General features: G+C 44.0%; 1 protein-coding gene across 1 annotated transcript in view; it reads right to left on the bottom strand.

The window, feature by feature from the left end:
* Positions 1–2260: 2260 nt before the first annotated feature.
* Positions 2261–21988, bottom strand: part of NBN (nibrin) — a 429498-nt gene continuing 409770 nt past the window's right edge. The window contains exon 16 of the mRNA XM_078687062.1: positions 2261–3386. Within this exon, the coding sequence (XP_078543188.1) occupies positions 3353–3386 (34 nt within the window). The 3' untranslated portion in view covers positions 2261–3352. The remainder of the gene's footprint in view (positions 3387–21988) is intronic.

The following is a 21988-nucleotide window of genomic DNA, read 5'->3' as shown; positions in this document are numbered from 1 at the left end:
TATCCTCATTGGGTGGACCGTGGCTTTGGTCAATTGACTTATGTGACCATTAATGGGGCTGTGAATGCAAGATATTTCTTTAGTTCCTAACTCAAAGCAGGTTGTTGGCAGCCTTCCTAGTTCTTCTGGTGACTTTGTGAGTGGGTTGTGATGTTTCCACTACTCACATACTTGAATTTCTGTTTGTGAGGCACTGAGTTTTAGGTGTCTCACTATCATCCCATGGTGACTGTCATCTAAGTTTGAGAGCAGACAGTGTATTGTCAGCATAGTTGTAGCATATAACGCTAAAAGAACTGATGAGTTCAGAGAGTGGTTTGGTATACACATGAAACAAAAGGGTGAGATAATGGGTCCTTGTGGAACTCCTTTCTAGATGCTGTATGGCTTGGAGAACAATGGGGGATCAAGATGATGCTTCACTTGTCTTTACAGAAGGAGTTGTTCCAGTGAAGAATGTCTACATACACCCATTTCATTTAGCCTTCTCAGTAAGATTTTCATGATGTAAGGTGTTGAATGCTGCCAGAACTTACAAGAAAATCACTGCTGCCACTTCTTTTATTCAATGTTGTTTTTAGGTCGCCTTAAATGGAGATCAGGGCGGATTCAGTGAGGCTTCCTGGTCGGATGCCTGTTTGGTGGGGAGTTAGGAATGAGTTTTCCTCCAGGTGTTTTGAGGTCTCGGAGAAGACCGCCCTTTCTATCAGTCTGTGAAGGAATGATCTGCTGAAAATGGGCCTGCAGCTGTTGGGAAATACGTATTATTCTGAAGTAGCGTTTGTATGAATGATGTTTTGAGTTCTGAACGAAACCTGTTTGTTTATGAGCTTACTTTTATTCAGTTTAGAGCTGCTGCTAAGGCTGGAAAAAATGAATATCATTGGGGCAAAGGTCTGAGGGTGTGATGGATGAATTTCTTGGTCTCAGGAGCTCATGGAATTCAGTGATGGAAAGTTCCTTGAAGAAGGGCAGAGTGGGTGTGTTTTCTCCAGTAAACTCAATTTTTGGGGTTGTGGAAATGGCATGCTTTTTCTTCCTTTTATTCAATAGATCTTCATTCCGTATTTTTGCTTTATGGATTTTTCATTTTTTCCCCCCAATTTTCCCTAAGTCCGTTAATAGTTTTCCCTGCCTCCGTTGATTTCTATGAGACTGCCTTTCAGTACCAGTGAGAGGTCATGTGCAGTGTTTGAGGCTGCTTTTGTACTGTTGCAGTAGATATGGAGGTATGGATGTATGACACTACAACGCATGCTTTTACAACACATGCCATTACGACGCAGGTTTTACAACGCAAGTCGTTACAACGACTTGCGTTGGGGGGCGCTGGATAGTGAATAGTTTAATTTACTATTCCAACTCCAGTCCCCGTGGATAGTAGGGAAGGTGTTGGATAGTAATTAAACTATTCCCTATCCTAGAGCGCCACCCAGCGCAATTCGTTGTAATAACTTGCGTTGTAAAAGTTGCGTCGTAATGGTAGTGCGTTGTAAAAGTAAGTTGCGTTGTAAAGGATGTTTCCCGGAGGTACGTTTAGTGAATAGCAACTGGCTTACTCTTTTCAAGGTATGATTTCATATTTGCATGTGCCTCCCTGCGCCCTTCTATATTTTTCCCTTCATGCCTTCCATTTTGTTAAATATATTCCCTATTTTCTTACCACTCTCCCTTACACCTACAGCCTTTGAGTGTGATTCTCTGCACTTATGGTCGTCTCCGCGCACATGCTAGTGAACTGCATTTGAGAGTATATAATATAGTGCCTCCGTAGTGCTACTTATATACTCAAAAATGCTTAGATGAATACAGAACATTGTCATTACAAGGTATGCGTATATCGTGCAGCTTTATATTACCTACCTTGACGCAGTTTTGTTTACATTTTATCATTACTTTTCATTGTTATTACTCAAGATCTCTATTGTATTTTTTTACAAATGAATAGACACATTAGGATTAAACTGTAGCACGTGCAATAACCCACAAAGATTTTAGATACACACTAGGCCATTTTCTGTTAGTAGGAGCATGATATACATTGAATATTCATGACAAAAAAAAGAAATGTCAAACCTATTACTAAAAATGCGCATTATTTCTCTGAGAAACCCCAGCAACAGAGCTTAAACTATCCACACGGTTTTGTATTGCACAAGGTAAAGGAAAAAATATGGTAAAATTACATATTTAGAAAGTATGTTTCGAAGAAAGTAATACTATGCAACTGAAATAAGAAAGAAACTGGAGAATAATGTGATAACACTTTAAAGATGTTTAATGAAACAACAATGCACAATTATTATCGCCATCCAACAGAAGCTGAAAAAAATAAATAGAAAATAGGAATTGAGTTTGTTGTCTGGAATGCTCATTCATTTCCTCAGGTGTGTTCTTTGTGTGTTCATGGCTGTGAATGAAACTGTATCCGTGACAAGGTGTTTCTTTAAAGAACTTGAAACTGAATAACTGTGGGTGATTTATTTGCAATGAGTATGTTTGTGAGTGTGGTAGCAAAAGAGTATTTTGCTATATGAAAGTGAGTTGTGTTGTAGGATTATTTGGCATAGCAGACCTGGGTCTAATGGTGTTTGGCACAGGGTTAAGAAATAAGGCGACTGTGCGACTCTATGCCTTAAGTATGCCTTTGTGTTAGTTGGTTGCAATGCTCATGCCTATGCTTCTAAAAGCTGGCAAGAGTTTGTTTGAGGTTATGCACATTGGTGTTCCAACACGAGTTGGCTGTATGACTAGAGGGTGTCACTGTGATTGCATGTGGATTTTTGCTTCAGAGTAAAATTATGGCTCTTAATGCAAGTAGGTTTGTGTGGGTGTAGGTACGCTACATCGCATGATGGGGAGGTTCTGTGTTACCAGAAATAGGTGGTCATTGACGACTGACCAAGAGACACCTTTTGTCATGACCCCGTCTCAATCGAGTAGGCTAACAGAGGCAATCTGGCTTCGAAGAGCCTCGAAGAAACAGGAGCAAAACCCAATTTAAGACTGTTGACCTCTCTTGCCTAACCTAATGTAAAGCAAATGATCAATTTAATTGATTTACTGAAACTATAACCATATATGGGTTTGGTTTAAATAAATAGTGCAGAGAAAAGAAGCTGTAAGGAAGGCTTGTATGTACTAGGTAGACAAATAAAAGTACATTTTATATACAAAGTTACAGTATTGTACAATGAACATTGATGTATCAGTGGTTTCGCTTTTACTCTCATCAACAAATTCAACATGAAGTCTCTAAATTTGAGTACGTGGCAATGAACCAAAGGCAGGAATTCCATTTTCATCTGAGGCGCATGTGAAGTGATCATTTGGCCTATCCTCCCTTGCCCTCTCATCTTCGTTTCTTGTTGGATTTGGGATTGTACCTGCAAGAAAGAAAACATAGTAGAATTAGGAAGATATGTCAAGGCTGTTAGGTTTTCCAGCTAAAACAATCATTCTTTCGTCCACATTAACTTTCTCTCTGTGCCTTCACTGTTGTCCTTTCTTTTGTCCCACTGTTTCCAAGCAGGTAGGGCTGTTGTGAAATTAATGTAAAAAATGATTATTATATTATTTGTTTATACAGCACTAGCTAGACCTGAAGGTATCGGAGCGCTTTACATGTCATGTGATAACGTTTATAAGAGGTACATGAGCTGATTCGTAAGAGTCACAGTTGAACAATTCAGCATTAAGTGGTTATAAAGTCACACAAGTATAACACAAGGACACATTGAGGAATGGCTTCAGGGACAGAACAGGAGACTGAAAGAGTCATGAATCCATCTTGAAGGAACTCGTCAAAGAGGGAAACGTAGACCAGCTTATGTGCGTGTTGTAGTAGTTGTTGAGGAGTAGAAATGTAAGGTCCCGTGTACATGAGCTTTTATACTTCCTGACCGACCACATGGTGGTATTGCATTGTAAACCACTACAGAGGACCATACTGTTTGATAGATATACTCTCCTTGAGATATATATCCAAAACACAGACAATGGCATTATAACAGGAGAGACAGCATTTAACAATGAGTATAGCTGCAGTGCAGTAATTCTATAAGAACATTTAAACCATAGAGAATGGCATGTTCTACATTAACTGGTGATACCCAGAAACACTGGAATGTTGATTCGTAAGGCCGATAAATAATCATTGCAAATCAGACAGCAGTCGGCCCACCCCTGGCATGTAGCAAATTCCTCGACCTGCACAGCCTTTGGCTGCACAGATTGGAGTTGGCCACAGCAGGCCCGGTGGCCAAGCCCCCGTGACCAGTCAACCTCCTGCAGCCGTACAGGACCCCACAGATCCCTACACCACGTTAGTGGGGTTTTTTTTACGGTCCCATGGACCTCCTGTGAAAGTACCCTGGAGCTGTGTTGGCTCCTGAAGGACTGTGGCAACCTAAATTTGATTTCGTCCCAGGTGGAAGTCCTCTGGGAACTTCTGGACAAGAGATCAGTGGTCAGGGTAATCCCACCCTGCCTACTTATATGTTTTTACATTATTTTTTGGACTCGGGGACGAGTCCCTGAGGCTTGCATCGGTGACCAAAACATTTAACTTATGTTGCAACCAGCAAATCACAGCTCTCAGTCCCAGCCAATCATAATGCCTATTGTTTTGTATCAAAGGACTCCTGCAAGAGTCCCATGGCAGTCCTGTTGCGCTAGATGTCACTATTTTGTTAAACTTAAGTTCTCTTTTACGTCTAAATAGATTTACACCAAATTACAAAAAGTAAGCTTTCTGGGTAAAGATATAACTGGGGGAAAATGTGTTTTTGGACCCCCTAATTTCCTGGCCCCGACTTGATGGATCACCCCAAAACTTTCCAGGAAGGAGTTGGAGTCGATGAACTTTTTGGGAAAGTTTTTATAAAGTTTCGTAAAACAGCACCCTAAGTTTTTAGCAAAACAAAAGTCACTCTCCTTATTGAAACTCTGACTTCCGTATCATATATATCTATGTAACTATGTATATATTTATATATATATATCCTATGAATAAAACAAAGAACGCAGGGACGCTACAGCAAGGAAACAGAACCAAAAAGAAACCAGAACTTCACCAAAAAACCAAAGGTCACAGGGACGCCACAGCCAGACCCAGATATTGTCTGACAAAGTTTGCATACAAATATACAATTTCCTTAAAGGTCCTTTTCTCGGCAGACGTTAGGGACATAAGTCATTGTGCACAGATAAATGAGGTTGAAGGGTTTAGGGACAGCTGAAACTAAGAATGAGGGAGAGGGGGCACAAGTGGGAGAAAGAAAAAGCATGTAGATGATGTCAAAACTGTTGCTTAGTTCCTAAAATAAGACATACTCATTGAGATATTTTAGAGCGCAGGACAGAAAAATTTACAATATACATTTACTGACACACGCCAGAAATAAATTGATTTTAATGGAATATAGCAGGGCATGTGAGAACGATTATCCTGCCTCTGAAATGCCACACTTCAGAAGAGATGCAGTCAACCTTTACACAGAATTCTCTGAGTAAACAAGGAGCCCTAGCTGCAGTGTGAATTTGTAATACCTTCTGGTCGTAAACTACCACTTCTGGCTGAAACGGGATAACAAGTTTCTAGATGTTCCTGCTCCCAAAATCACTAGGGGTGGTTCAGTTTCGACTGGCAAGACTTGCGGGGGGAGGGTTAATTTAATAAATAAAAGCTAAATTTACATTTGCCTCCGGTCTCACGCGGCGTCTCCTCTCTCTGCTCACAGGAATCAGAAGCAGGCAGCCTCCCTCTCCTCCCCTAAGCCAATCCCTATGCTGCAATGGCAGATTTGTGATTGGCTGGGACGCCGACTGCACTGGAGTCTATGGGGAGGCCGTTTTCTCCATGCAGGCTGGAAGCAGCCTACATGGAGAAAAACAGGGGAGTGCGCATGACCGGTTTGGTCGGCCCAAACCATTGGGCTAGCCACTCCTCCCCAACCCGCCCACGCGCCCGTCATCAACTAAACCCTTCTTCTGCTTTCTCGCAGTGCGGGAAGCAGAAATAATAAAACTGTATACGATTTTAGGTTTCTGCTTCTTGCACTGCGAGCAAGCAGTAGAACGATGCTCCTGCGCCCACGTAGCGGAGCCGCCCCTGGGGTGGTTAAACCCGGGTATAGTTCTACCTGCAAACATGTTCAATTCATGCCTAGTAAATGTCCTGGAAATGGGGAAAACATGCTGGGACTCGTGCAATATTTTGACTTCCATCTTGCGTTATTCACTTTACAGGATAATTTATTTAGAACTACATAGTAATGGTGGTGTGATACAGTACGGTACTGGTAATTCAGAGTGTGGAGTTACCATCCAGCATTAATATGCCACTATTGTAGTTAGCTACCCTCAAGTGGAGAGACGTTTCTTGCAAGCTCTCAAGAGGCTGCAATGAGAGCTGATCAGTAGCTTACTGGAATGCTGGGAAACATCCCGAAAAACATTACCACTTTCCTTAGATTCTTCTGCAATGTTACCCCTCTGTAGAAACAGTTTTAGATTCTGGAATCTGCTATGACTCACTTGAGTAGTCCACCTGGAGCTGATCAGGTGGCTGATACCGACACAGTTCTTTTTTGAAGGTAAATACCAAAAGAAATACTCTCATATTTAAGTGCAATACATTTTGACAGAACAAAACAAAAAACTCACTTAGCATTAAAATGATGAAATGTGCAGCAAAAACTACGTTAAAGAAACTAAGGAGGACAAGCATTATAGATCGGTTGGAGAAATGTCATTGTAAGTGGTTCCACAATGCTCAATTCTCCTAGTACATGGCCAGTGGTGTAAGCCACAAGAAGCTCTGATCCGGAGAAGCTGCCATCAGGGATTTGACTTACTGTTTCCCTGGCCTCCCTCCACAGACAAACTGCAGCTCGAATAACACATTGTCCACTCATAATTTATGTCAAAGCTGCAGAAGAAAATCCACCATTTCGCAATCCTGCTGCAAAAAGTCGACCTTCTGGTGGCCAAGGCTGCCACTGCGTCAATGCCAGCTTCAGAAAGAGGGAGTTGCGCTATTCATGCTATCTTTTCGTACCAAACAAAGATGGAGGCCTTAGACCCATACTGACCTCCACCCACTGAATGCCATTCTGCAGATAGAAAATTCTAAATGCTCAGCCTGTCTCCGATTTTTTGTTCTCTGGGCCCATGAGACTGGATGGTTTCCCGGGATTTGTAGGATGTGCATTTTCAGACACCTATCCTGCTGTCCTGCAGGTTTTATCTGTGGATCAGGGATTGCGCCCACCTTAGGCCCTTTGAGTGTTCACAGAACTGATGGCAGTGATCATTGTCCAACTTAAGAGGTTGGGGAAACATGTGTTCTTGTATCTCGATGGCTGGTTGCTCAAGATGAGTTTGCCACAGTTAGTTGTAAACCATCTCCAGATGGGCATTCCAGATCCTACAAGAGAATGTGGCGTGTCAACCCCAGTGGCACTGGAGTTTCCTCCAGAAAAGTTACTCGGAATGCATTCTGACTGTGATGGGACATGGGTCTCCGTTATGCGTTCCCGTCACTGCCACTGCCTCTCCTACCTCGAGTTCTGAGGGAATTCAGAGCAGACAGGTCCCACTTAATCTTATTATTCCCAGATTGGGGCAGGAGAATTGGCACCCAAAGGTCATAAGCATGAGCATTTGCCCACAGATCAGTCTACTACATTGGGAGGTCCTTCTGTCTTAGTAAATCGAGAGGGTCCTGCACCAGTGTCTCCAGAACCTACACCTTCATGCATGGAGATTGAGCAGCAGCAGTTAAGCGTGCTTGATCTCCTGGCCGCAGTAGATGATGTCATTCGTGTAGCCTGATGCCCTTCAAAAAAGTAAATCTGTGCTGGGTATTGGGAGAATTTCAGTGCTTGGTGTGGGACTAATCTTTCAGACGTTCTGCAGGCCAAACTTTTGGATTTATTGTATGTCCTATCATTGGCCAAGACTGAAGATACAACTTCACAGAGTACATGATCCACGTAGCAGAATAGATGACAGCCAACTGCCTGAAACTCAAAACGGATAAGAAAGAAGTCCTAAACTTCGGAACCAAAAACTCCCCCTGGTGGTCATCAGAGCTTGGACCTGCCCCGCCACCAACCAACAACGCACGCGACCTGGGGGTCATATTAGATGACAGACTTAACATGGATGCTCAGGTGAATGCAGTCAACTCCAACTGCTTCCACATGCTACGCATCCTCAAATAAATCTAAAGATGGATTCCAAACAGCACCAGGAGCCCTGTCACTCAGGCCGTAATCACCAACATACTTGACTATGGCAACGCACTCTGCGCCGGAGTCGCCAAACATCTCTTCCACCATCTTCAGACCATCCAGAACGTCGCCGCCAGGCTTGTCCTGGACCTTTCCAACATACCCACATCACGCCTCACCTCAGAGACCTCCACTGACTGTCAATACACAAACGCTGCCAATTCAAATTCCTCACACATGCATATAATGCAGTGCACACCATCGGACCATCACACCTCGACTCCTGCTCCACATCCACCAGCCTACCAGACATCTACGCTCTGCCTCTCTCTGTCGCACGCATACAAACCCTGCATCCACAGAAGCAGATCAGGAGAGTTAGCCTACACAGTTGTAGGCTAGGTGAAAGACCCTGTAAGTACACTGGTGCAAGGCTGACACAATATCTCACTGTCATCCCTGTTTAGCAGAAATAAAGTTACTTTTCTTGGTATTAGACAGTTCCTTCTTATTCGAGTATGTGGTCTATCCAGAAAGAATATATTCCCAGATAGAGGGGAATGACATTTCACAGGTTGAAGTAAAGCTGAGTAAACAGTACAAAATAAATACCATGTAGAGTCAAAAGAGTGCTCACAATTGACAGGTTCTTGATATATGTCCCGCAGGTTTTGATACAGGGATTTTGAGAGGCAGCAAGCAGCTAACCAGTAGAAATATAAAGCAGTTTGTAAAACAGAGGTTTGACCCAGCCCAGAAAATGTTATTATTTTGTATTGATAAAAAACGCCTCTAAAACTGACTGAGTGTTAAATAATGATTTGTACTGCCAGATGTACATTGTACAATACAAATGCCATTACATACACATGGTGGGTTATGAAAGACCCTGCACCATTATCTTCTATGAGCTCCAAAAATACAGTTTTCTTTTTCGCCATGAACATCGTTTAACTGAGAAACCCTTTTGAGGTTAATATAATTCTCATCTCTTCCACTTAACTCTTTTTAGATAGGGAACGAAAAAGGTCACCGTTTGAGTGAGGAATTACAATACGGAGTCGTTTACAGCAAATTGCCGGCCTGTGCTGTTTCCAAGCAACTTTTCATTATCGTCATGTTGGCAAGCAGAAAGAAATGGCGTCCATATCTGAAAGTACCATGAATGACCCCCACGGCCCTCTCCTCCCACGGCAACGGCCGCTCGTGACAAGGTTAAGCGTTCCTTTCCACAGGGTTGTATCTAGTCCAGGCGGCTCCGTGCTGCCGAGCAGTGGCCTCGTTGCCTTAAGCAGAGTGTTATCATGTTTATTCTGCCCATTTGTGCCAATGCTGATACGGCAAAATCCCGCGGTTTGCGGCTGCGACTGGCAGGCCTGGCACGTCGACACCTTCATGAGGCAAGAGTGCTCATTCGTGGGTGAGGGGAATAAAACTACGAATCGCATCGCTGCCGAACCAGACACGGTTTAATCATCGGGAAGTAATGTGGACTGATTCCACAGGAAACCATCCGGAAGAACTGTCGAGACAATAAATACGGGACACAAAGGTTATTTCGAGACGTGACCACAAACCTATAATGCTTATTATTGTTGTTTTCCTACGTAGTGTGTGCCGCCGTTAAAGCCATTGTTATTAACATACATCAGAGTGCTCACTAAGTGCCTCAGCAGGCGAGACTGTTACATCCGTTATGACCCACCAAGCTACCCAGGCGGCCCACGGGATGTGAAACTGTGCTAATTCCTTCCAACAACCCTCCCCGGCACCACTAGACTGAGTGCAGGGCAGCACGAGGGAATGGCTGCCTAGGGTACAACAATGGGTTGTGTTGCTCCGGTTGGAAAAGATACAACGACGTCGCAGGTCCTGGTTCCTGTTGCACCGCGAGGTTCCATTACCCTATGTGCCATGAATTGAGAGAGAAGCCAGAACCCAGCAAGTTATGAAAAAATAATCAAAAGCTTTGGGAAATAACAGTAAAGTAGAGACGAGTTAAAACATGTATTGTATTGTAATTGCATTTATATAATGCAACCCCTTCTGTAATATCAGAGGGCTTCCAGGGAGCAGAAAGAAGGAGCCCGCGCTCGTGCTTGAGAGGAATTAATTTATTATGGTCCCAGATACACACACACTGCAGAATTTGCACTGATTTCTAAGGAGTATTCCTTGAAGTATAGTGAATTCCAAAATTGCAAAAATCTTAGATGGAAGCTTGCGCTAAACAGATTTACTCACTTCATTTGTGCGTACATACACAAATGTACGCACTTAGCCGCCCCCCTACCTATTTGCATCCCACCTCAAAAAGCATACATGGATATTATTTGACAAAATATGCAGAAGGACAAATCCAATGCAATTACCTTATTTTCTATTTCAGAACACTTCTAGGAATCTATTGTGGAAATGCTTAATTTATTAGATTTATACTTGTCATGTCCTGTGTTTGTATGTATGAGGCCTCTAGCTGTCCTCGACAGACTCCTTACCACATTTTTTTGTAAAGTGCACAATCACCCGTAAAGGTCTCTAGGCCATGGGAGCCGTCGGGAAGATTAAGCAAGCTATTGCCCAGAGTCGCATGGTGCTGGGCTAATCTGCCGCCGGTGCCGGGGATCGAACCGTGACCCCCAGATTCCGGAGTCAGTCGCCCTAGCCGCGGCGCCACACCTCTTTCAAGTACTATGTAATCTGGTGGGTGTGACTGGGTCTGGGTGTGGTTAATTAAGTTTGTGAAGCAGCACATTCAATTAATGGTTGCAGGTGAACAATAAAGACGTGCAAACCAGCGCTCCTTGTGTGGCGTGGCCTGTTAAATTGGTCCCATGCTAGGGAGGACGCTATAACTTGCGACAAGATAGGAGATATGTGCCCCCAAGGATACAAGAATGCTCTCACTGAGAGGTTGCCGTGGTCCAGCAAACGGCTTGTGCATGCCACGTGCGCCCCAAGAAGCAGTCTACAGTTGGGGTATGTGGAGTCAAATTACAACTCAAGCTTTTGAGAGGCCCTCGAAAAAGGTGAAGACTCTACAGAGGAGCACAGTCCGTAAGCCCACCAAAAATGTAATGGTGAGGCCGAAAGAAGAGATACTGCGCCACAGCTGAACACAAAGCCAACACCGATACAAAGGGGAAACGCTAAAGAAGGCATGAACCATTCAGGAAGAAACATTAAAGGCAGCGACGGCGATGTGCAAGAAAGCAATAAATGCGAAAACGATCAGGCACAGAAAAAACACTAAAGGCAGCGACAGCCAGGTAAAATGCATAAAGTTGAGAGTAGTGAAGAGCACATGCAAGAGCGATGCCACCGGGCCACAAGGCACAAGATCAAACGCTGCCTGAACAGCATATACTTTCGACATCAGTAGGAAACAGTGAATATTATCATTGCTACTGAAGGATCAGATGGGGACCTGGGCAGTTACGGAATGCATACAACGCGAGGAGGTGCCATGCCAGATGTAAACAGCGAAATTTTTTAAAAATTGAATTGGATATAAGTGATTCCCATGGTGTTGCATAGAAAATATCCAGCCGGCACAGATGCATGTCCCAGGTGCAGGAAAGAGACAGTCAGCTTCTTAAAGATAGTGTGGTCTTGTCATGAAGTTAGCGACCTGGAATGTTGTCCAGATCCCACTTCTGACATGACTTAGCAGCTGGCTTCAGTACTCTTTACAAAATCGTACAAGGCTAATTTAGTAGTCAGGATAGGAAGATAGTCTTTTCAGGGAATAATATATTTATTGTACATTTTACTTCAATAAATGTTTATTGTTTCCAAATTAATTTATGTGGAACAATGCCCAGACTTATGTAATAAGCCTATTAAGCACTGGATCTAATATAGATTCAGAGCTTTATGTCTGCTCTTAGCTAGGCATATTATAGCCGTACCCTGGCTGACTTTCAGGGGACCATGAATTCATTAGATATACAGACTTGTCTGAATGGTGTGTTGCTAAATGACAGCATCTGCTACGCACTAGGAAGGATGCAAGATTGAATGATGATTCGACGTTCACTCAAAACGTCATGTGTCCTATTGTACCAACCAGATACATTACCCCCTTGAACGATCCTTGTGTATTGATTATTGTCGCTAGAAAGTAGTAAGTAAGTGACTGTAATATGACAACGCCTTACTGCTATACATTTTATTATGAAGAGATGCCATGTCTGCTGTATTAAACCTACTGCAGCAAGTTGTGCCTTTTGTCAAGGAGCTGATGAGGAAATAGCATCCAACTTTGATACTACTAAAACCATCTTAAACTCATATTGCAAACATATATACGTAACTGTGATCACAGTGATCTGCTGGGGAGAGTCTTCTTTCACGTGATATCGACAATTTAATTAATTTGTCATTCAGAACACATACCTCTTTCTATATGCAGACCTTACCATGCTGTTGTAAGATGTGTTCTATAAATATTTCATAAGTGATACTAATATTACGCATGATTCTAGTTATCTACATACACAAACATTGGGGTGGCATTATTTCTTACAAGGACAATGGGAAGTAGGCTGAAGTTTTTCAGTTTTACAAAACTTTATGTGCTGTAGTCGAAAACTACAATCCAGCCTCCCCATGACCACTTCCTGGTCCAGGATGTTGTTGGGTAAAACAACATAAAACTGGAAATTGTAAATGAGCAGGCAGCACAACCTCCCTCAATTACCAGGCGGTGCCAGTCACAAAAGCATCTGGATACATTTATTTGGGCAATGCAGAGTGCTGGTGAGTGGTGCCATGCATGCAACGCGTGCTGTGGGTGGAGGGGGAAGGATGAGGGCTGCAGGGCTGGACCAGCTAAAACTTTGCTTATGAAGGTACTCAGAGCAGTAAACCAAGTTTAGCTGCTAACCAACAATAGGGCCCCACTGCCCTCAGAGGCCCCTTGCAAAAGCAGATTCCAGCTATCACAACGCCGGCAATAGGCCCCCACTGCACTCAGAGCCCCTTGCAAAAGCAGATTCCAGCTATCACAAAGAGGAGTTAACGCTTCAAATTTTATTTTAAAGCATGGAACCTACAAACTCTGTGTTTTCCTGTAGTTTACGAAAAAATACGCAGTTGTGAGTCTTCAGGCGGCGCAACTTCGCACACCCATACTCAAAATAATTTGTGTAATTGAAATCATTCCAAGTGATTTGCCTATGTAGTATTCACAATTATATAATCTAAAAACAAAAAACAGAAAAATAATGTTTTGCTGTGTTTGCTTACAGGCTTCTTGTTACTATTTCAAAATGTTAGCTACAGACAATTTCTGGACAAAAAACACAAAGAGCGTCGATTTCATCAATGTATTTTAACATACAGCCAGAGTGGAGGTCAAGCTATTTTACAACACTCTTATATTATGGTGAACCAGCGCTAATCTGCAAAGGTTCAGCAAAATATTACTTTCTCGAAGTTTTAGGCTGAAAGCCACTGTGCCTAAGTGGAAATTATCATACCAGCATTATTCTTGCGCCAGTAGCCTAGTGCGTTGCTCATAATGTCACTAACTTCTCACTCCTGGGCCTGATTTTAGTAGGGTGTGCCCCCTTACCTCCACATAATTGTGAAAGCACCGCTGCTTTGGCGGGTCCGGGTCTGGGGTGTTTGGGGTACTGTAGCGCTAGTACTGTGAGCGCCATCTTGGGTAGGGCAGTGTCATTGTGCTGCCGCCATCTTGAGCGTCCTCGTGGGCGGGCTCACTCCCATCTGGTGGCTCTACTTAATCCTGTCCTCTACGCGCAGCGGGATCACGCAGCGGGGTTGCCCTCGCGTTTGCCTGAGTCTTGCCAGAGTCCTGCCCGTCTGCGCCCGTCAGCGTTTCGGAGGCGGTGGAGCGGCGCGGAACTCTGGTCTGGCGAGCAGTATGTTTCGCTATTCTTCTATGATTAAACGCTCCATGCAACCCACTCCGTGCGCGTGCCGATCTGTGTTTCCTGCTCGGTATAGGGGTAAGCATCGCTGCCCTGCCTGTGGCTGGTCTCCTACCTTTGGACCCTCTCCCGTCCAACGGTCAGTTGAGGGTCGGGTGAATCATCTGTGTCTACTGCTGAACACGCGATCATTAGGTAGGCACGCCCTTGACATTTACGATCTTTTGGTCAGGGAGAAACCTCTTTGCCTCCTCCTGACCGAAACTTGGTTGGGGGAGTCGTCCAACCCGGACATCTTGGCAGCTATCCCTCTGGAGTACAACATCTTCCGACAAGATAGAGCCAAGGGAAGAGGTGGCGGAGTGGCGGTGGTGGTCAAGAAAAGCGTCCCGTGTTCTATCCTCCCTGCGGAGACGATAGCTGGCTCTGAGTCCCTTGCCTTTGCCATCAGGCTGTCCCCCCATCAAGCCCTGAAGGGCCTGCTGGTTTATAGGCCCCCTGGGTCGGCGGGCTCTTTCTTTGAGGACCTCCAGGAGGTCCTATCCAGACTGGCCTTGTCTGCTCAGCACTGCCTGCTGGCGGGTGATTTTAATTTTCATCTGGACACTGTGGGGGACACGAATTCAAATAAATTGTTTGACATTACCACTCCTTTGGGTCTCGCTCCTTCGCTGTCAGGCTCCACTCATGAGCAAGGGCATACATTAGATCAGGTGTTTTCCTCTGTTCCCCTGGTGGATATAGAACTGCTCCCGGTACTTTGGTCAGATCATAGACTGGCCAGATTTTTCATTCAAGGGAGTGATCTGCTTTCTGGCAGCGCTCCGATCCATTCTGGAGCTGCATCGAGGGGGCTACATAGAATCACTCCTGATCTGTTAAAGCAGGCATTCGCTGACCATCCCTGCCCCATCGTGGGTGACTTGGACTTGGACACTGAGACTTTGCAAGCGTGGCTGCTAGAGAGGTTGGATGACCTGGCCCCTTTAAGAGCTCGTCGATCTGGGGGTGAGCGGCAGTCTGCGCCGTGGTTTACGGGGGTGTTGCGTATTGAACGCAGCTTGTGCAAGGTGGCGGAGAGGGCGTGGCATTCTCAGTACGACGCGGAGGCCTGACTCACTTATAGGTTGGCGGTTAAAGCGTACCATCGCAACATTCTGTGCGCTAAAAAAGAGTATCTCGCCAGGAGGATCGAGGCGGCCGCTAACTCCTGCAAGGAGATTTTTACTGTGGTCAGGGAGTTCACAGCCCCCAGGTCCAATCTTCAGCAAGCAGTCTCATCTGAGGCCTGGGTCAGTGACCTGGCTAGGTTTTTCACCGATAAAATCAGAACGATCCAGGCCTCCTTCTCTGCAGAGTCTGTGGATGGGGCTGTTGGCATCGGGGGGGGGGACGTGCTCCTTCGGCTACGCCTGAGGTATTTCTGGCTGAGTTTCCGCCGGTCTCCCCAGATGCTTCCCTTGTACTTCTGGCCACGCTCAAATCTGGGTCGCCACTCGATCCCTGCCCGGCCAAATTTTTGGCCAGGATGGCGCCGTTGATGAACCCCTTGGTGAATCCTCTCCTGAATTCATCTTTGAGAGAGGGCCGGCTCCCTTTGTCCTGGAAAAGGGCGATGGTGATCCCCCTCCTCAAAAAGCCGGGATTGGATCCCGGGGTTCTGGCCAATTACCGGCCAATCTCTCTTCTGCCGGCTCTTGCGAAGCTCACGGAGAAGCACGTGCATGGCGTGCTCTCGGGTTTCCTCGAGTCAAATGATCTCCTGCATCCCTCGCAATCCGGCTTTCGGCCTAACCTGAGTACGGAGACGGCACTCCTCGAGGTGTCAGAGATCATCCGCGAGACTCTGGACGCAGGGGGGAAGGCTGTGCTGGTCATGTTGGACTTGTCGGCGGCCTTCGACACCGTCCCCCACGAGGCTTTACTCACCAGACTCTATGACATCGGTCTGAGGGGGACGGTGCTTAAATGGTTTACATCGTTTTTGGAGGACCGTCGACAAACGGTCTGGGCTTCTTCGAGCTCCGCTGAGATGCCGCCACTGGGAGTCGGGGTGCCACAGGGCTCTGTGTTGAGCCCGACCCTTTTCAACATCTTTATGACCCCTCTGGCGGCACTCGTGGAGACGTCGGGGGCCCAGATCGTGTCCTATGCGGACGACACGCAGCTTCTCTTCACCTGCAGGAAAGATCAGTCATTTGACGGGGAGAGCATCCAGGGATGTCTGAAGAGGGTCTTTGACTGGTTTCAGCAGAATGGTCTTAAGGCCAACTCTAGTAAATCTGAGGTTCTGCTATTTGGGTGTGCTTCGGAACCGGAATGGCGTGACTGGTGGCCGGTTGATATGTGCCCCCCCGCCCAGCCATCTGTGGTTGCCAAAAATCTCGGTGTCAAGGTCGATAATGACCTCACGTTCAGACCGCACATTCTTTGTCTGACGGGCTCCTGTTTTGGCATCCTTAAGATGCTCCGGAAGTTCCTACCCCTGCTTACAGAGGAGCATAGGAAGATCATTGTCCAAGCTCTTATAGGATCTAGACTGGACTACGCGAATGCTCTTTATTTAGGGCTTCCGGAGTATCTGATCCAAAGGCTGCAAGTGGCGCAGAACTCTGCGGCTCGCGCCATATACAGCCTTCATAGGCGGGCAAGAACATCTGGGGTGCTACAGTCACTTCACTGGCTCCCTATCCGAAAGCGGATAATGTTTAAAACGCTTACGCTGGTGCATAAGGCACTCTCTGGCTCCGGAGCCAAGTATCTGCAGCGCAGACTGGCCTTCTACCGTCCGGTCCGCTCCCTGCGGTCGGAATCTTTGTTTATGGCCGTGGTGCCCCGTGTGAGGAAGGCTCGCATCGGGGGTCGTTCTTTCAGCTTTAAGGTCCCCCAGCTGTGGAACTCTTTGCCCCTCGCTTTACGCAGCATTCCTAGTTTGCTCCTGTTCAGGAAAAACCTGAAGACCTGGCTTTTTAATCTTTAGGCTGTTTCTTTTACTTCACTCTCTGCTTCTCTGTTTGTCTACTGTTATGTTTTTTAATTGCTGAGTCGCCCTTTAAAAGCGCCGGGACACTCTTGTTGAGTAGCCGTGCGCTATATAAATAAAACCTTAACATAACATAACATAACAGAGTGATGGCAATCAATATTGTAGACTGTTGTTAAAGAAAAGTCGTTTCAAAATGCTAGCTCTGAAAAGAAAGTTATTATCAAGGGTAGAGACGCTAACTATTTCTTGATTATACTTGTGAGGTGCAGGAAATAAGGATAAGCACTTGCTGACTAAGAAGATTATGAAACAAAAAACACAGTCACCTATATACACTGAAATTATCGGTATGCCATAAATAATAAAATGATCTATTTAACTCTTTAAAAAGCATAGGAAGGTGCTGAAAGTACTGTGAGACGCTGAAATGCTAGGAGTTGTAATTAAGACAGCAGAGGGCCCAAAGTAGATACTCTACACTTTCTGCTCCAACATTCCAATGTGTCTCTTTCTGTTCCCCCCTGTTTATTTAAGGAAATATGGGGGCGTGGCTTCGACGCCGGATGGAATGGCCGCTTAAGGGCAGAGCTCCGCCGGACCGGGATGTTTTCAGGACTGCTGGAGCATTTCCAGTGCCGGTTTCTTTTGGACATTAACAGCCTCGCACGTCGGAACATGCGAGGATCCCGGTGAGCCCACTCTTATCACCGTGCACATGTTTCCTGTCATGAGGCCTTTTCAGCGTACTCTTTCAAGGATCTGAATACTATTCATTTCAAGGAATTTCTCTTCTCATGTGATATATTATGACTGCATTTCTTCATTATTGCCACAAGATCCACGTTTTAGCTCGATTTTTCTCACAGAGACTTACTACATTTCTCCAATGAATTTTTCTCTTCTTGGTGCAGCTGCTGCCGGACTTAATGTGCCTTAATAATTACTCTGCATTTTTATAACCAGTGTCACTTCTCTCTCCATACTAAATAGCCAACATGTTATCTTTTTTAAGGTATGTGTCTATATAATTGTTGGAATTTATACGCCAATGTGCTTCTTCCCATCTTACACTTCGTCTGGTTAAACTATTAACTGTTTCTTCTGTAAAAATTTCCTTACCACGGATCTCCCGAAGACCGTGCATCGTTTACTCTGCTCACTGGTAGATAGCTCTTTATGGGAAAATTGCGCAAACCGAAATTTGTCTTTGTTCCATCACGACAAAGACTGTTGGTAACTTCCTCACCTGTGTCAACATCAGGCTCTTCTTCTACGATCCTCCGTCTCCTGATAAAGCTTTATCCTCCATATCTATGGAACTACTTTTGGAGGAGATACATGCTTTGCGTCCGTTTGTGGAGGAAACCAACAATAAGATGCAATTGTTAGAGGAAAAATGGTCTACAATGGAAAACAGAGTGACTGCACTGGAATCCCAAATACCACAGGTACAGGATAACTCTCAACAAATTTCTTCCTTAGAGAAAACGGTCCACAGTCTTTAACAGCTTACTGAAGATTCAAAAAGTAGAAATAGGAGGAACAACCTTAGTGTTATTGGTTTGCCTGAGTCTTTGGTAGGCGATGACCCTGTTGCTTTCTTCTCCTCCTTTCTATCGAAGCTCCCAGATATGCCTTCTACTACTTCTCTCAGCATTGAAAGAGCTCATAGGCTTGGTCCTCATCCACCTCTCTCAACAGCTCCAGTTAAATCACGTGGGGTCATTATCCTCTTTTTGAAATTCACAGATCTGCTCTCAGTCCTTTCTGCAGCTAGATTAAAAAACAAATTACTTGGCTTGGTCAGAATTTGTTTCTGTCTCAAGATGTCTCCAATGCCACAGCTTCCAGACAGAAAGAATTCCTGAATCTTCGTCCTCCTTTACGTGCTATTGGAGCTAGATATGGTTTGTTTCATCCCTGTATCTTCAAACCAAAACCAAACGTGGACTTTTCAAGATCCTGCAGAACATAAGAATTTTTTTCATATCCACACCACTAATGTTATGGATACTACTAATTAGTCAAATGGCTCTTCTCATATTTCATTTCTTTTCCTGCAGAAGTTACTGTGATTGTTTCTTTCTTGATGTTTCTTAATTGGCTCTGTTAGTTAAGTAGTTAAGTAGTTGTTTTGTTCTTTGATGTTTTTCTCTTCTATTCTTTTTCATGTTTACTATACTGCCAGTCATATGCTAATTAGTTATATACATCTCAATACATTAGATCATCGTTAATTGTCTCTTTGTTTTATTTATACAGATGTGTTTTTGTATCTTCATTTCATATGGTCCCTCTCCTACTTCCCTTAAGTCCTGATGCGGTTTGCCTCCCCACATTGGGTGGTTCATTTTGTCATGCGTTGTCACTGCCCCACTGTCTGTTTTTTCTTCCCTCAGGTATGTTATTTTCAGTCATCCTTTTTGGATTTGTACTGTCTCCTCTTTTACTTTTTCCCACTTTCCTTTTCCCCTTTTTCCTCCCTTTTATTTCTCAATTGTTCTATTCTCCTTTCTTCTTTCCATGCTTGACTTGCCTTATTCTATGTATGATTCCATCACCTGTTTCTCTACTTTTTCCTTCTCTCTTCCTCCTATTTTCCTCTTCTATTATGATCTTTTTTCTCTTATATCCATTGTTATTATCTATGATGACTTTTCGGATTTATTATTCCTTAAACTTTTGGCTCTTTTTAACTCATTTTACTCATCTGGTAACACAGAAGGCACTTTTTGAGAGGCGACCATCTGCCTCATTCCCAAAGATGGTCAGGACCCTAAATTTTGCAAAAATTATCACCCGATCTCTTTAGTTAATGTTGACTATAAATTATTTGCTAAACTGCTTGCTTTACATTTGGATCCTATCATGCCCCATCTTATTGGTAAGGAGCAATGTGGTTTTATCAAAGGTAGACTAACTTCCGACAATTCTCGTCTTTTTCTCAATGTTTTAAATAAAGTTTCCTCCCTTTCTAATCCCCTACCTGCTATCTCTGTTGATGCAGAGAAAGCTTTCAATAGAGTCGATTGGTCCTTTCTGTTCGCGTCATTACGCTGGCATGGTTTTGGTTCTAAATTTATATCACTTATTTCCTTATTATACTCTGCTCCCAAAGCCTTGGTTCTTGTTAATGGTCGTGTTTCATATTTCTTTCCCCTCCAACGTGGCGTTCGTCAAGGCTGCCCCTTATCCCCTCTTCTCTTCGTTTTAGCTCTTGAACCCTTTTTGACTTTTATACGTAACATCAATTCCATTTCCGGGTTTCCTTATGGTAATCACCAATTGAAACATTCTGCTTACGCAGACAATATTCTTTTATTCATCTCTGCCCCGGAGATTTCTATTCCTCCTTTACTTCTCAAATTTCATTCTTTTTCGCAGGTTTCTGGCTCAAAGATTAATTCTGACAAGACTGAAAAATTCACCCTCTCACGAAAGTCTATCTACCCCATTTTTTCTCTTACACCGGTTTTGCCTGGAATAGTTAAAAAATAAAGTACCTAGGCATTTGGTTCTCCAATTCTATTACCTCTTCTATTAAACTGAATATGTCGGCTGCCCTTTCTCAAATTGAGAAGTTATTCACCTCCTGGAATCCCTTTTTTCTTTCTTGGTGGGGCCGGCTTGATTCGATTAAGATGATGATTGCCCCAATTTTAATTTATATTCTTTCCATGATCCGCGTTCATATCCCCTCTATTTACTTTAAACATATTGATTTGTGTCTCTCTAGATTCCTTTGGAAGAATAAAAAATCCAGAATTGCCCTATCTTCTCTTCGGAAATCAAAATCTAATGACGGTGTGAACTTCCCAGATTTTCGTCTTTATCATAAGTCCTTCTCTTTACGACAGGCCACATGTTGGCTTACAACGGACCCTTCCTCCTTATCTCCACTTTGGCTCTACATTGAACAAACTTTATTATTACCCTTTATCTTCAGAGAAGTTATATGTTTTTCTGCTAAAAATTCTCATACTTCCCTCCGCTTGTTTCGACATACTTGTCTTCTCCTGAAACCTTTAGTTCATCCCTCTACTGTTTCCCGTGCATCTTTCTTAGATTCTCCTATTTGGCATAATTCCCTTATCCTACTTAACAGCAGGCCCATTTTTTGGAATACTTGGAGGTCAAAGGGTATTTTATGGGTTAATCAGCTTTTTGATGGCATTTCACCTTGCTCCTTTCCTCAATTTCAATCCTTGTTTCATTGCCCTTTGTTCCTTTTTACAGAGATTTACTACTCTTATGGCACTTATTCTCGACATATATTATTCCCTTCCGCATTCTTCTGTATCTGACATCCAAAGCTACCTTCAAATATACTTCTAACTCTCCCCAAAGGCTCTCTTATATACACATTTTTTTCTGCCTCTATCATTGATCGCGCTAAGTCCAAATTGGAACTTTCTTGGGAGTCGGATCTTGGATGTGACTGGCCTACCACTTTCTTGGATAAACTTTGGTCCAGATCTTTAAAAATTTCTCGCTCTGCTTCTCTTTCTCCAATCTATGTTCTTCCGTTATCATAGACTTTAGCTCTCCCCTGTCTCCCTTGCTCATTTTCCTCCTCTACTCACTCTAACTGTTGGACTTGTGGTTTTTCTAATGCTGGCCCTTTTCATCTCTTCTTTCTCTGTCTTTCAGTCTCCAAATATTGGGAAAAAGTTTGGTCTTACATCTCTCGTTTGTTTACACTTTCCATTCCTTATTCTATACCTCTTCTCTTTGCTGGAAGTCTTCTCGATTCTTTAGATCTTCCCCCACATGACCATGGGCTTTTTGACCTCATGCTTGCTTTGGCCTTTCAACACATTTCCTTTAACAAGAAAAATCTTGACAAATTGTTCATACACCATTGGTGT

Source organism: Lissotriton helveticus, chromosome 4_1 (genome assembly GCF_964261635.1).
Source record: "Lissotriton helveticus chromosome 4_1, aLisHel1.1, whole genome shotgun sequence".
In the NCBI taxonomy this organism is placed as follows: Eukaryota; Metazoa; Chordata; class Amphibia; order Caudata; family Salamandridae; genus Lissotriton; species Lissotriton helveticus.
Note: the sequence above shows the minus strand (reverse complement) of the source record. Positions and strands in the feature narration are given on the sequence as shown.